Genomic DNA, 16,199 nt, shown 5'->3' with positions numbered 1-16,199 from the left:
AAAGGCAAAACAACAAAAAACCCCGGCACTTTATACTCGGCATGCCTCTGTGCCAAACCTAGCACATGTCCAGGACAGGCATCGCAGTAATTGGGCCTGAGTAACCCAACATCTGCATAGATCGGGTGCTTCAGCAGGGGACTTTTAGCACACTTATCTAATAGTTGATTAAATCAGCTGTAGCTAAAAGAGCCAAAAAGCCTGATCTGTACAGATGCTGCAGAACCAGTTCAAACTAACATGCTGCCTCTTTAGGTAAAAGCACATTTGTTTGTTTTTGTACCTGTCAGCATCTAGAGTGAATTAAGTTTTCCTAGCGAGCAACATTTATACAGAAATCCAGCATGCTTATGTGCATTGATTTCAGCCTTCTGTTTCATCTTAATTTTCTTGGGTATCTCCAAGTGGTTGAGCCCTCTGTGTGTTTAAAAAAAATAAAATAAAATAAAAAATCAAGTGTACTGTTGCACTTAAATGTGGTCTGCATGCACTCCTGAACATGGTTAGTAGCACTGTTGTTGTGCTGGTTGAAACAATTCCAGTCTAGGTCTTACCCTTTGTGTTCAAGAACATCCTTAGGTTTGTCAACGTAGAAGATCAGTGCAATAGACTGAAATCAGAAGTTCATAGGTGGCTGAGAATAATAAGGATAAGTATTTTGAACATGGATTTTGCACAAAATAAGGAGCCGGGCCTGAAGAGTGGAGCACTAGGGTTCATGCTGCAAAAAATATATTGATAATGTGGTGGGGTTGTAACAAAAGCTGATCTGATTTAGATGCTTTGGCTTACAAAGCAAACTGCAGTAGAAGGTTCAGCAAATAAAATACAGGCCAGAGAATTTTGCTATTCATAATATGTCTGCACTAAGAGCAACTCCAGGCAATCCATGTGACAGAGCATTTTAGAGAAGTTCAGTGATGATAAATCTAACTAGAAAAATGCATCCTATTTTTTCACATACCATATGCCTCCAAATAAGATGCAATGTTCTCTGGAAGGCAGAGTAAAGAAGAAAAGGTTTTTCCAGTGTTATGGCTGTACAGCAGGGATAGAGCTTGGTCTTCAATTTTCCTTTCCTGCTCAGGCAAAAGCTACAGGTTTAAACCTTTCACAGTTGCATAGCTAAAAGCTGAAACTAACTACCGTTGAACACTAGACTCCATGTGCAGATTTAGGATTTAGAAAAATGCTAAAAATGGTTTGCGAAATAGGAGGAGAGAAACCAAGAATAGCTGAACTGTGAATTCTTCAGCAAAACTACTGAAGAAAGCATAGCTAGATTAGTGGATCATAAAGATAATTAAAAAAAGAGTAGTCTGTTAACACCTATTGAGTGAAGAGCAATTCCTACTGAAAGAGAGACAATTAGCAGGAATCAAATACCATATTTTCTTGCTTATTGTGTGACTTGGAATAAAATATGCACCTTGTTTTTGAAAGGCAGAGCGAAGGAAAGAAGATCTTTGTAATAAGTAACTGAACAGCAGCAGCTAGGGAGCTTAGTCGTCTCATTGTTCTGCTCCCTGTGAGTTGTGTGCAGATTTTACTTTTGGTCGGAAAGGCAGAAACTGCTTTTATTGTATTTCTTGCATATTATGGCTCACTGACATATTTAGCAGCTGTTTGGGGGTTTTGGGTGGGGGGAGGGGGAGAGAGGAGGACATGGAAAGGAGGTGCAAGTTGTATGGGAGGAAATATGGTAGATTATAATGAGCCCAGAAACACGTAGACTCCCCATGCACAAAATGCCACTGCTGCTATTCTGGAAATAAAATCAGGTTTCCCCTCCCATCCTCCCCATTAAGATGCGTGCCTCAGTTTTGGAAGGCAAAGTTTTGAGAGAAAGGTACATGTCACATGTAAGTACATGCAGTACTTGTTTGCAAACACCTACTTGGTTAAAAGTACTTTAAGGTTATTTATTTGTATCAGTTTATTGAAAATGCACGAGCACTTCCTGCATTAGTGGTATAATGAAGGCATGTGTTCTGCTTTTAGATAATGTGAATTATATTCCTGTGGATTCTCATAACACACACTTATTTGGAAATTACAGGCCCTAAAACCTACAGTTTTGGTTCCTCAACTGATTCCAGTGGTGCTGTTTCAAATCAGGACAAATCTATTCTTAAAGTGAGTAGCTTTATTCTTCCTTGTGCCTTATTTTATTGTAAACAAAACATTTCAATAAACCTTAATTATCACATGGCACGCAGAAGGGTGATGGCTTGTACAAACAGACAGATGTGCATTGATTCCTATGTGGTTTTTTGGTGAGTGACAGGGCAGTTTCAAGAAAACAAGTGAGAAAAATTTACTGTTTATACTTACACAAAGTTGTCATCTCTGACTTAGACTTCAATTTCAATGAGCTTTAAAGCATTTGAGGTTTGAATAGTTAAGTTGTTGTGCAACAGACCACTTAGTATGTGAGATGGGCATGGAAACAACATGGGTCTTTTGAGGCTTTTGACTTGTATGCTTTAAAAAATTCAGAACACTAAAAATGGAGCAGAAGATGCCTGGAGCTTAAAGTGCTACAAACTAACTAAAATTGTATCAAGTGATCCTGGAAGAAGCATGGATAATTCCAAAGTGCTTACATTGATGCATTTGTTAGAAGACAGTTATGCTAACCAAAGTATTACAATGTAAAAGAGCTTTAAAAGAAAAAAGAATTAGAAGAATTATATACATGTTTCTGTTTTCACCCTCCCATCATTTCTTTTCATAACGCTCTTTATTTTTCTGTTGGCTTAATTTGTAAATTCTTTTGTTTATGTTGGCTAATTTTTGTTTCCTCAGGTAGTGATTAACAGTAATTTGGAAAAAAGGATTATTGGAGTAATCAATGAGCATAAAAAGCAATATGATGACAAAGGAATGATTTCTAGAAGACTTACTGCCAAAAAACTACAGGTACAGTATGAACCTATTTTATGAGATCTGAGTAATTGAATGTGTTATTCGGTAGTAGCATTTTTCTTTCTCTCATTTTGTGGAATTGGGTATTTGTTATGTATGAGGAAGAAGACCGAAGTAAAGATTGGGGTGGAGAGTAGATGACTAGAGACCCTTCCTCTCTGGCAGTCAGGCAGCTGGGGGGGAAAAACAAAATAGTAATAACAAATATTTTCTCCTTCTTTCAATAACCAAGATGCCTGAATGGCAGAGTGATGAAACTGGAGTTCCTGCTGTCTTCCAGCAAAATGATAGATGTAAAGCTCTACTTCTATTTCTTTTCCTTTTTTAAAGGCTGGGTTTTGTATGGGACTGCTTTTTACGACACCATCTACCTCCATTTGGCTAGTAGATACATTTTAAATTCTTCAAATTCTAGTGCCTTGATGCTTCTGATTTAGGTGGGTTTAAACATTAGGTCTATATAGTGAGTATAGCTTGTTCAGTGGTTCGTCTACTGTTTGCATATATTTAATGCCATTTGAATCCATTTAATGCCAAATTTCCATTTTTTTTCCAAACTTTCAGTTTACAAGCCTAGTTCTGAGTAAATTAACATTTACTTACCTAATGTAACTTCTTTAATATAGTCTGATGATCTTTATTTGTAGGATGTATACATGGCTTTGCAGGGATTTTCTTTTAAGACTGAGCACATTGAGGAAGCAATGAAAAATACAATTTTGTATGGTGGTGATCTTCATTCTGCGCTTGATTGGCTCTGTTTAAACCTCTCTGATGGTAAGTGTAACAGGAGAGAGAGAACTTCTTGGTGCTAAAGCCTTTTGAAGCTTTTGTATCTCATCAAGATGGGTTTTTGTCCTGTTTTTTGTAACTGTAATGACTATAATTCATGTAACTGCTAATATATATACTACCATATATGCATAAGAGGCAGGATTTGTCTTTTTCCTTTTCCTAGGAATATTACTTTCTTATAGATCCAAGAAATTATTTCTGAACGTGGCATAAAAATATGTAGTTATTGGAAAGAATTTTAAATCTCTCAAAGCTGCAAAGCATTAATATCATAATTGCACTCAGAAGATATCTACTAGGTCATGTATACGTAAAGAAGCTGTCCAGTAGGGTTTTACAATCTATAGTTGCTTTTAAAGGCATGAAAAACAAAAGTAGTATTATTTGTATGTGGTATTATATGGGAGTGCTGAATAATAGTAATTAAGTTTTTTGCTTAAGGTATTTTTCCCTCCTCCACCTCCCCAAGTTGAGCCAGTAGTAACAACACATCATAAGTAGGTAATGAGCACAGACATTGACTTCTGCTTACTTAAATATTGAGGCCTCAGAATTTCCAGTAGCTACATTGTTAAATTGTTTCCTACTTTATTTTTATACCCAATGTTTGCACAAATTTTCCATTATTTTCTTTTCATTGCATGGATTTCCAACTTGTTGTCTTTTTTTTTTTTTAAAGATGCATTACCTGAAGGGTTCAGTCAGCAGTTTGAAGAAGAACAGCATAAACCAAGAGCAAAGTTTCATTCTCCCGTGCCACAGTGTGGAACTCATCAGATGCCAAACAACAAAAAGAAAGAAAGTGGTCCCGAAATCAAGGTAACTTGAGGAATTTGGTGCTTAGTGAGAACAGATTTTCAAAACATATAATATCCATTGGTTCCAATGGAAGCAGGGCTATGCCAACATTAAATATTTTTGAAGTAGGTATACACAATAGTCTTTTCACTAGAAGGGAAAAGTTTAAACAAAAATAAAAGTACATCTTTAAAGTCTAAAAAAATAGAAGGTCTCTGAAGTTTTGCTGCAAACATCTGCCTTGCAGGAAAAATGCAAGGTTCCAGTATAGATAAATCTTTTACCAATGAATCTTGTTTTTTCACTGGTGTAATCTAAAAAAATCTGGGTACATTTCATATTGATCTTAGGTCTGTATAAGCTTGCCTTTTAATGTAGTTGTCAAATACCGTAAGCTGTTAAATCAGAAGCAGGATTCCCCACATAAGCCTCTTCTTCATAGTAGTTATAAAGTTCTTGTGTTGATATTAAAAGTCATATAGTTAAAATGCAAGATGATGTTCCTTATCAGAGTAGCTTGTTATATCTTACTTAACCTATTTTGGTCAGTATTTTAAGCCAAGGGTGGGCAGCTAGTTGGCCTGGAGGATCACTTCACAAATTCTTGTGAGCTGTTGAGGGGCAGGACGTGAGGAGATGCCAAATGATTCTATCCAGGAGCTTGAAGAGGGAGGGCTGCACCCTATGCCGCTCTGTTTTGCTGCAGCCCAGGCTGGGCCATGCAACATACAGACTTCTGTCTCCCCACGCTCCTCCCCACACTCCTCCACACAGTTGTGGCACTGTGGCTGACAGCAGCAGGCTGGCACAGGACAGGATGTGATGCAGCGTGCTAAGTAGCTATCCTGCTCACCTGCTCCAACGAGCAGCAGCTAACACACTGGGGAAGTTAGGGGCAGCTGCCCTGAGCTGAGCCCCCCCTGCAACTGACATGGATTCGCCTCTTAGTGGCACCATGACAGTAATAGCGTATTATGGTGGGCGGGTAGGACAGCCACTCAGTGTGATGTATCATGCCACAGTGCAAGGACTGCATAGCTGCAGTGCCAACAGGAAGCTGGGGAGTGGGGGAGGGAGAAGGTGGGAGGAATCTGCATGCTATCCAGCTTGGCCCTGGCTGGAGCAGCGCAGGGCATAGCCCTCATCCTTCAGCCCTCTGACAGTAGCTAACGGGCTGGATAAAATCAACTGGTGAGCCGGATATAGCCTGTTGGCTGTATTTTACCCATCCCTGCGTTAAGCATTCTCACTTTCCTGTATAATTGCCTTCAATGTTGGCTTTTCTTCAAAGCAGAAGAACACGGGGAAAGATAAGGAGCTCAGTATGAAAGAATGGATTTTGCAATATGCTGAGCAACAGAGCGATGATGAGAAAAATGAATCTGTGAATGACTTGGAAGATGAGGAAAAGTTTGACCCTGTAAGTTGAAGAGCAATTTTTATTGGGAATCATTCCAAAATCACAACATATGTTTATCTGTAAATCACGACTGTTGTATACATATATGTTTGTATAAAGCCAGTTGTTGAATAACTGGCTTAAATATACTGCCTTCTAGTTTTTTGGATTTGAAAGCACTGCATCCGGAGGGAAGAGAGCTTTTAAAACTTCTAGCTGTAATACTTCCTAAAGTAATTCTCTCATTCTGTTTTGGATTGAGCATTAATAGTATTGCATCAAGAAAGAAAGGAAAATACAATTTCTTGTAGTAGACTTAAACTTGTTTCCTACCACCATACTTAAAGTAATGCTCTTCCTTTTACACTGTGATTGTAAAATAAAACTTACTCCATCTTTCAGGGAGGAAATTCTTTCATATAAGTTTTTTTGGGGGGGGGGGGCCGGGATAATACGCTGTATAATAAAGTTTGTAATAAATTGCACTTCCAAAATAGCCAAGATAAAACTAGTCATCTTCTTTGGAACAGAATGAAAGGTATTTACACTTGGCTGCAAAGCTTTCAGAGGCAAAGGAACAGGCAAGTTCTTCCAAACAAGACAAAGACAAGCAAGGTCAGAAGGCAGCACAAGAAAAAATAAGGAGAATTCAGCAAGGTATGAAGAATACACACTGCCTGTGCCTTTTGTCTCTTTTCTAAGGTTAAGTGTATGTCTCTGCTTCTGTCTGCTTGTCCATTAATAGCTAAGAAAAATGTTCTTATAATGGCAGCTAGGTACTACTTCAATTGGTTTTGTATCATTTTGTAGGCAATAGATTTTCTTGAATTTATCTTTTTTGATGTAGCCTGGGATTTTCAAAAAATGTAATGGTTTTTGATTCTTTGTAAAGGTTTTTTGTTTTTTTGGTAAAGATTTGCCCACACAGCACATGTTGAGAATAATCAGCACATGTTTCCTTTGGCAGAAATGTCAACACTTGAAGAACATCCTGTGTTTAATCCAGATATAAAAATTGCAAACCAGCAACAGAATGAAAAGAAAAAACCTCCTTTGCCATCTGAAGCCTCATTAAATTTGAGCTTGCTTGAAAAATCTGGAGCAGCTCCTCAGGAAGAGAAAGGTGACAGAAACCATTCAGTTCAGTATAAAGTTCATTTACCATACTCCAATTAACAAAGTTCTGTAATGTTCTGCAAGTTGTATTTGTTGTCATCTGTATGCTAGCATTCACCCAAACCCTGGGCTGCAGTAAAGGGAAGATAGGCCAAATTTACTGACCAGTTGGCTTTTAAAGCTGCTGTGCTATAGCCAATAATCTGTTTTGCCACTAATTCTAATTGTCGCTTCTGTCTCAGAACCTGGTATAAATGTTAGCTTCACAGAGATGGAACGCTAGTACCCTAATTTGCTATTTTACTAAATTGGTCATTAATTTCTTCTATTAAACAAACCCAGCTGAATTTAAGCAATAGTAATCTAACAAAGACAATGAGTAGTACCCTACATTGTTTCGATAACAGCAGCCTGAAGGCAGGTGCTTATTTTGGGAATGTAGGAATTGCCATACTAAATCAGACTACTGTTTGTTTATTTTTTCCTCTGATTGTGCCTAGTGTCAGTCCTTGTTTAGCATAATCACAGAATTTTTGCAATCATTTTTCTTTCTAATAAAAAAATTCAAGAGAAGTCCTTCAAAGTCATCCAAAAATTAAGAATGCTTGGACCCTCCAGGAGATCATCTTAAATTACATAAACTTTGTTCTGCTGTTATAGTGAAAAAGAAAGAACCTCTAGATGTAAGGAATTTTGACTACAGTGCTCGAAGTTGGACTGGTAAATCCCCCAAACAGTTTTTGATTGACTGGTGCAGGAAATATTTTTCCAAGAGTCCAAACCCTTCTTTTGAAAAAGTTCCGGTGGGTAGATATTGGAAATGTAGGTATGTACTTCAAGTAAAGTAAGAATTTTCTACTAATTCATTCAGGAATGACTCTTGCTACTTCCATTTTATAAACTTAAACTAAATTTATGTATTTAGTATTTATCTTGAGCCTTTTTCATTCTGAAAGATATTTCGCTCCGGCTGGTTCTGTAAGAGCAAGACTACATGCTTAATGTTCTGACAAAACAGGTTCATTGAGTTATTTTGCAAAGTCCTTGCTCTAATTCTTGTCCATGCTATGAAGACCCCAAAAGGAATTACTTACTACGATAGAACAAGTTACCTTTGACTGGTTTACTTGATTCCTGGCATTCCAAATCAGACGCCTTACATCAAAGCAATAATTGTACAGTTTAGCATTTCTGCCCCTGAAGCTTCATGCTTTTTAGTTTAAAAACAGGTTAAATGGTACAAACCAGTTTGTATACATGCAAGTAGTTTTTCATATACTGGACGCATCTACATGTGCAATTAGTGTGGCTGAATAAACTCGGGTACAGTTTGCACCAGAGTTTATCACTCCTGGGTGCAGCATTTACACATGTGCTTGGAACTGCAGCATGTTGAGCCAGAGTGGTGCTGGCAGGAGGCCTGGGCATCAGTATGTGAGCATGGAGCTGCTCCACTCTGGCTCAGCATGCTGCAGAGAGGCTGGCTGAAGCACCACCTATGCTCTAAAATGCCTTGCGTTTACTTTTCTAGCGGGGGGGGAGGGGAGTTGGGGAACCAAGAAAAAACATACTACAAATTTACATTTGATATCTGTTCCATAAACCAGATGCCAAATTTTTTTTGTCTCATTATGCTGAATATTTAATCTTTAATATTTTATTTGTGCAATATTTTTGATAGCTTTGTTTCTACTTTTAGCTACCTTGTTCTGAATGTTGATTCTTGTATTTAAACAAAGGCACTGGCTTGTACAAATGTAAGAGAAATGTTTGTTTGAGTCATGGTTTTTACAAACCTGAATCTTGTATCTCTGAAGGGTCAGGATTACCAAGTCAGCTGATGATATCATGACAGTGTGTCCTACAATTGTGACAGAGGATAGCATGCAAGCTCAGCATTTGGCTGCTACACTGGCTCTCTATCATTTGGTCAAAGGACAGGTGAGATTTGGAATGGAATGCATTTTCATGCACTATTTAAATTCTATTCACCTGTGCATTTATTCACATTCAGCCTTTTTTAAAAGATGAATCAGTATGTTTTTCTATTTAAATTATAGGTACAGTTGTCATTACTGAGTTGGCACAGTATACATATTATTGATGTAGAAGGACCTCATTTTGTTGCGTGGGTAAAATTAATGCAAAAGTTAAATTATGGGCTATAGCAGGGCTGTCCAACCTCTGAGTGCCCCACTAATTGTACACTGCACTGTTCTGTGAACCCCACCCTCTGTCCCCCCAATGCTTCACCGCACTATGTGGGCACCACCCCTTGCCATCCCCTCCCTGCTGCACCTCACTGAGCCCCTAGGTCCTCCCAGCCACAGTCTCCCTTGGCCACATGGACCACAGTACATTGCCCTGTGAGGGCAAGAGGCGCCTGAAGACTAGGACAGCAGTCTGTTGGGCAGTCAGGGGAGCAGCACTTAAATTGAGCCCAGCAGTGACAGGTTAATACTTTGGGGCTTCATGTGACCCATAGGCCACCAGTTGGACAGCAGGTTGCATGGATTCTGTATCTTCCAGTTTACTTTCTTTCCTGACAGGTGTGCTTCTTTAGAGAAATAGTAAGTTCTGATTATCATGTTTGTCTATATCAACTGTTCAGCAACATGGTTACAGACTAAATAAATAAGCAATGCATCCATTCTTTAAAAGACTTTTATGATATCTTATAGAATTTTCAGTTATAATTAATTATGCATGAAATATCAGTCAAACTATACAGTAATGCATATTATGACACTTTCTGTCTTTTATTCCTAAAGTCAGTCCATCAGTTGCTGCCTCCTACATATCGAGATGTCTGGTTAGAATGGAGTGATCTTGAAAAGAAAAAGGAAGAAGAAAATAAGATAGAAAGTAACAAACCTCGTGATACCTTTATTGCCAAATTGTTAAACAAACTGAAGCAGCAGCAGCAGCTGCAAGCTGAAAACAAACCCGAAGTAACAGAAGATCCTGAAGATTCTTGGGAAAATTTAGTTTCAGAAGAGGACTTCAGCAGACTCTCCCTTGAGACCTCAAGTACAGACAGTCTGGAACCTGTGAGAATTCTGTTTAGAAAACAGTGGAGTTCTTCCAGATATGAGAGACTTCTACAAGAAAGACAGCAGTTACCAGTGTTTAAACATAAACATTCAATTGTAGAAACTCTAAAAAAACATCGAGTAGTTGTTGTGGCTGGTGAAACGGGCAGTGGAAAAAGTACACAAGTGCCGCATTTTTTGTTGGAGGACTTGCTGCTAAATGAGGGAGGATCAAGTAAATGTAACATTGTGTGTACGCAACCCCGGAGGATCTCAGCAGTGAGTCTGGCAACCAGAGTTTGTGAAGAACTTGGCTGTGAAACTGGACCTGGAGGAAAAGTAAGGTTTGAGCAATTGGGTTTACAGAAAAAAAATTCTCATGCAATGCAGAAATACTGTTCTGTCCGTATAACTGTTTGGTGTGCTATCCCTTGAGAGAGAGAGAGCTGTTCTTTTGTGTTATGTTGCATTTTACCCTTGCACTTTGTTAAATTCTGGATTGCCCAAAAGAAACGTGTGTTAGCAAATTATCTAAATACTACTGAATACATATATACTATATATTTAAAACACACATAGGAGGTAAAGGTATTATTTTGAAAGTAAGAAATTGTCCTTTGTGCAGAACACAAGAACAATTTATTTGGTGAATTATGCTAAGCCAGCTACATAAATTCTAATGGGGAATGATGGTTAATTTTAAAACTTCAAAATAAAACATGTTCAGTTTGTATACAGCAGGATGAGGAAGATCTAGCATTTACTTCATACTTATGATGAAGATAATAATTATTATTATTATAGAATAAATGCTGTCATTTCAGAAATGAAATTTCACTTTGTTTCCCTACAGAAATAGCACTCTTTCTTTTGTCCAATTCTGCTTTTTATTAGATGTGTAGAGGCACTTACTCCTGTCTTTAGGATAAAGAATTTAAAAAGTTTAGAGAGTGATCTTACAGTGAAATTAGCAAATCTTTTAGAATACATTCTAGGCCACTATAATTTCAGTATGTCTTCATTAAAAAAAACTTCTGCAGGCTTGCTTTTGTGGGTAGTAAGATGGTAAGTTGGTTCAGCAGAAGCTACTGTTTTTCAAAAATTATATTGAAACTAGATGATTTTGAGGTCTTTAAAGTACTGTTAGAGCTGGCTTTTGGTATGGTGGTAGTATAATACCCTGCTACTTAAAGAATCATATTCAGAGTTTGTATTATAATTTTTATATGCCTTCTTTTTATTAAAAATATTATAAGTAACTTTGAACATGAACAAAGGAGTAATAGAAATGGACTGATAGAAGTGACATAAACAATCATCTTGTAGGCCTTTCCCATTTCTTTCTGCAAGCATACTTCCGAGGCAGACATAATTTTGGCAGTTTAAGTGCAATGCAGGGATTTGATTGGGAAACTCGTGAGTTTAATGCTGAATCAGGCACTCTTTTTTGGCAGTCCCTCATATCTGAGGATGACTGTTTTCCATGATTGTTTTTTCTGTGGGTCTGAAGACGATTGGCAAAGCCAATCCAGGATCAACAGGTTCTATTGTAACTTGGGCATGTGTTTCTATGCAAGATGGGTGGCTCTAGATTCTTGATTTGGTCCATGACACATTGTTTCTAGATTCTTGATTTGGTCCATGACACATTGTTTCTTCTGCTCCTACTTTTTCATCTCCTGTTATCATCATAAGGTTTCAAAGTACTGAGGTGCTGGCCAGCAGACTCTTCCTCCATGTTGGGCAGTTGGTTCTGGGTGATAGTCTCCCACAAGTTGATGTCAATGTTGCATTTTTTCAAGTGGCCTTGAGGACGTCCTTGAAGTGCTTTCTCTTCCCTCCCTTGAGTGTACACTTTCATTAGAGAATACAATTTGCTTTGTGAGTCTGGAGTTGAGCATCTGGATAATGTGGCCAGCCCAGCTAAGCTGATGTCGGATGATCGTCGCCTTGATGCTTGTGGTGTTTGCTTCAAGAGGACTCTAATATTGGTGCATCTGTTTTCCCACTGGATTCAAAGATGTTCCTCGGGCAGCATTGATGGTACTTTTCCAATGTCTTGTGATGTCTCCTGTATGTGGTCCTCATCTCTGCTCTGTACAGTAATGTGGGGATCATAACTGCTTCATAAAACATGAGCTTGGTTGTGGATCTGATGTCATGATCTTCAAACATCCATTTCCTCAGGTGTCTGAAGGCTGCATTTGCACATTTTGAGGCAATGTTGAATTTCTTTGTCAGCCTTCAGTGAGAGGGAGCCCAACTTTTCCTTTTTTGTCTTAATTTGTTTTGAGTTTTCCCAAGGCTCCTAAGCAGGGAGAGGGGCCACAAGTGATCTCTGTAGGTCAGGGGGAGCCGGGACAGTGTAGCAGACAGTTACACAGTGAGGGAGGACCCGGCACTTTGTCAGGAATGGTCTGACATCCCGTGGTCATCTTGTGTAGAAGGATGCCGAGAGATGAGCAGGGAGAAGAGGACAGGTGAAGGCATCAGAGGGCAAGCCTGAGATCTGTCTTCTGGCTGTCATGAGGGTTGGCACATGGCTGGGGTGTAGGGGTGGTGGGGCACCAAGAATGCCTGCTAAGGGGCAGTGCCCAGTCTGTGAGGAGCTGCAAGAAGGAGCCCCATCACTGAAGAAAAAGATCAAGTTGTAGCAGGTGAGTATTGGGGCCTCCCTCGGGGTGAACGTGACCCAACGTCTAGGCCATAGGAGTGTGTGATTGCAGCCGGCACTGGGTGCATGCTCCAAAGGGGCAAGAGAGTGCCTACATGAGGCCAGGTGGGTGCATGGAGCCTTGGTGGTCTTTGCTTTGGCTCAGAGTCAACTGAAATTAAACAATTTACCATCCATTTGGTAGTTTAGCTGTAATCCAACTGGAAGTTTGGTCAAATGTAGCACCTCAGGATTATTGAGAAGAGTGTTGGAGCGATAATGCAGCCTTGCTTAACTCCCATCTTAACCTTAAAGGGATCAGTGATAGATCTGTTACTGAGAGCTTCTGCTTGCCATGGAGCAGGCAAGATTAGCGACAAATTTTGGTAGGTATCTGTACTTCAGAAGGGTCCTCCACAGCACTACTTAGCTGACAGAGTCTCTAAGGCTTTTGTGAGGTCAAAGAAGGCCATGGATAGAGATTTATGTTGTTCCCAGCATTTTTCCTGCAGCTGTCAAGCTCTGAAGCTCATGTCAGTTGTGCCTCTTGATGCCCTAAACCCATGTTGAGATTCCAGGAGGAGCTCTTCAAGTGGAAGAAGACAGTTCAGTAGGGTTCTCTCAGTGATCTTTCCTGTGGTGGACAGCAAGGTGATCCCTTTGTAATTCCCACAGTTGGACTTACCTCCTTTCTTGAAGATGGTCACAGTCATAGTGTCCCTGAGGTAATTTAGGATTTACTTGTCACTCCAAATTCTTCAGATGAGGGCATGGAGCCATGATGTGAGCTTCTCTCTTCACTGCTTGAAGATTTTGGTGGGGATTACATCAGCTTCATATGCCTTGCCGATCTACATCTGCTTGATGGCTTTCCTCACCTTCTCAAAGGTGAAGATTTGCTATTTCAAGGAATGTTCAGATGAGCACGCCTGTGCGGTTTGCAGCACCTCAGCTGTTTTGAGGCGCCAAAAACCACATGTGGCGCATGTGTACCCATTCACTGTGTGGTGCCAAAATTTGCTGCGCGGTATCCATATTTGACACTGGGAGTTCCTGGTGTCAAAAAAACTGCCTGCAAAAGAAAGTCGTGTGGCACATGCAGCAGCAGCATGTGCTGCCAAAATTGAAGTCTAGCCATTTAGAGCTATGTGCTGGCTTTCAGCCAGGCTCCTTGTGGCTGGATTGGCGCCACTGCTGTCCTGGGAGGTCGCCAGGAGCCCAGGTAAGGCTCCTGGGGCCAGTTGCCTCTGCCTCACCCGGGACTATTTGGCGCAGTATTGTGCAGGATTTTCCTTGTATTATAGCAAGTAATGTTTTGCATTCATCAGTTTTCTCAAATGAGATTTTGTAGTTGGTATACTACACTACTTTACTAGTAAATGTATTTGGTGTCTGAAATATGCACCTAATTTTTATTTCAGTCTGTGTGAGTTGGTGGTTTATATAGTACTTGCCAATCACTGATAAACATTTCAATACCATTCAGTACCTTCTTTTCTAGAATTCCTTGTGTGGGTACCAAATCCGGCTGGAATCCCGAACAGGAGAAGCTACAAGATTATTGTATTGCACCACAGGAGTTCTGCTGAGGAAACTGCAGGAAGATGGTCTTCTTTCAAATGTATCTCATGTCATTGTAGATGAGGTTAGCATCTGTTGTAATTATGCAAAAGCACAGTATATGTTTCTAATTATGCAACAGCATATAATACTTTTCATGTGAGCTACTTGTTACATGTACCTAAGTGTAACTCACTTTCTACATCCTTCTTATTTAAGGTGCATGAAAGAAGTGTCCAGTCTGATTTCTTGCTGATTATTCTGAAGGAGATCTTGCATAAACGTTCAGATCTGCATCTAATTTTAATGAGTGCTACTGTTGACAGCGAAAAGTTTTCCAGCTATTTCTCACACTGCCCCATTCTTAGAATTTCAGGAAGGAGTTACCCTGTTGAGGTATGTAAATATTTCTTCACACTGTAATAAGAAAAGGAAAAGACATAACCTGCTGGATGTATTTCAGCAAAATTTCTTTTTCCTACCTTACAGGTATATAGCTTGCAGCGTAGGGTAGAGGGAGTGCATAGAGAGTCTCTCTCACACTTGATATTAAAAGCTCTCCAATGCTATGCATTTTGAAAGGCCCTGGCTAGGGGCAAGTGAGACGGGGGTGCATCTGAAGTCCAAGGCACATAAGATGCCTGCCATGGATTTGTAAGCATGGTGAGACTGCAGCTGTAGTACTGTATCCAGTTCTGGGCACCACATTTTAACAAGGACAAGGACAAGCTTGAGAGAGTCCAAAGAAGAGCCACCTGAGACTTAAAAGGCAAGCCATATGAGGAAAGCCTGAGGGATCTGGGACTCCTCAGCCTGAGGAAAAGAAGGGTGAGAGGGGACCTGATAGCAACTTACCGCTACACTAGGAGAGTATATCAAGGGCTCAGTGAGCAGCTGTTCACCAGGGCACCCGAGGAGTAATGGCCAGAAACTCCTGGAAGATCAATTCAGGCTCAACATTAGGGAAAAACTTCTTCACAGTCACGGTGTCCAGACTGTGGAATAAGCTCCCTCCAGAGGTGGTGCAATCACCCAGCCTGAAAATATTCAGGAGAAGACTAGACAGTCACCTTGCTAGGGTCACCTGCCCCCCAGTTATCTTTCCTGCCTGGTGCATGGGGCTGGACCTGATGATCTTCCAAGGTCCCTTCCAGCCTTATGATCTATGAATCTCTAGGCATCTGAAGCTGCAGACCAATGAATCTTGGAGGTAGGATACTTGCCAGTGGTAGCACCACACAGATTTGAACTATTGATTTCTGCTCAGTCAAAATTTGGAACTTAATTCAGAACTGATTTGGCCCTGGAAGCTAAATTTATGAGGGAGTTGCACTATAAGTTGGGGGTATTATATAATACAGTGTAGAGCAGTGGTCACAAACCAGTTAATCTCAATAGACTGTCAGAGGCTCCACGATCAGTCAGTAGATCTTACTCTGGGGAGGCTAAGCATGTGTGCGCTCAGCCCCCCCCAGATGGATTGACCTTCAGAGGCTCCACAATTGGGAGATATGGGTGGCAGGACACATGTTGCTGGGCTGAGCCATGTCCCCTGCTGCCAGGGCTATGCAGGGTGAATGGGATGATACCCCTTTGTGACCTGTCGCAACCCCTGCCACTGGGTGAGGGTGGGTCAGAGCCCGGGTGGCTTGTCCAGGCATTCTGCGGGAGCAAGGCACAGGAAGCAGATTCTGGGAGCAGATGCAGGGTTGGGGATCCTGCCTGCTGCCACTGTCCTGCTTGAGCCTGCTTGGAGCAGCTGTGGAACTCCTCTTGCTGGAACAGTGGGGGCAGTGGCAGGTGGGGAGGGGTCGTGCCCCTGAGCAAGGAGGGGAAGGGAGGGAAATTCTTTCCTGAAAAAGTCTTCTATTGCTGTTTCCTCACCAATATCTGACTAGCAGGAGGCAGGGATGGCGGG

At 40.5% G+C, this 16,199-nt stretch overlaps 1 protein-coding gene across 3 annotated transcripts in view; it reads left to right on the top strand.

Annotated features, from left to right (window-relative positions):
* DHX29 (DExH-box helicase 29) overlaps positions 1-16,199 on the top strand; it is a 40,709-nt gene that overhangs the window by 2,458 nt on the left and 22,052 nt on the right. Inside the window, exons 2-13 of one of the 3 annotated variants that reach the window (XM_019532063.1) lie at positions 2,060-2,136; positions 2,809-2,922; positions 3,576-3,705; positions 4,403-4,542; positions 5,813-5,941; positions 6,451-6,577; positions 6,888-7,043; positions 7,697-7,862; positions 8,854-8,977; positions 9,808-10,407; positions 14,223-14,366; positions 14,501-14,677. In XM_019532063.1, coding sequence (XP_019387608.1) covers positions 2,060-2,136; positions 2,809-2,922; positions 3,576-3,705; positions 4,403-4,542; positions 5,813-5,941; positions 6,451-6,577; positions 6,888-7,043; positions 7,697-7,862; positions 8,854-8,977; positions 9,808-10,407; positions 14,223-14,366; positions 14,501-14,677 — 2,084 coding nt within the window. Of the gene's footprint in view, positions 1-2,059; positions 2,137-2,808; positions 2,923-3,575; positions 3,706-4,402; positions 4,543-5,812; positions 5,942-6,450; positions 6,578-6,887; positions 7,044-7,696; positions 7,863-8,853; positions 8,978-9,807; positions 10,408-14,222; positions 14,367-14,500; positions 14,678-16,199 lie in introns of those variants that run through there. The other 2 variants (XM_019532064.1, XM_019532065.1) reach the window with 2 other exon arrangements.

Source organism: Crocodylus porosus, unplaced genomic scaffold, assembly GCF_001723895.1.
Source record: "Crocodylus porosus isolate Cpor-Errol unplaced genomic scaffold, CroPor_comp1, whole genome shotgun sequence".
Classification (NCBI taxonomy): domain Eukaryota; kingdom Metazoa; phylum Chordata; order Crocodylia; family Crocodylidae; genus Crocodylus; species Crocodylus porosus.
The sequence above is the reverse complement of the archived record's forward strand: the minus strand, read 5'-3'. Positions and strand labels throughout refer to the sequence as shown.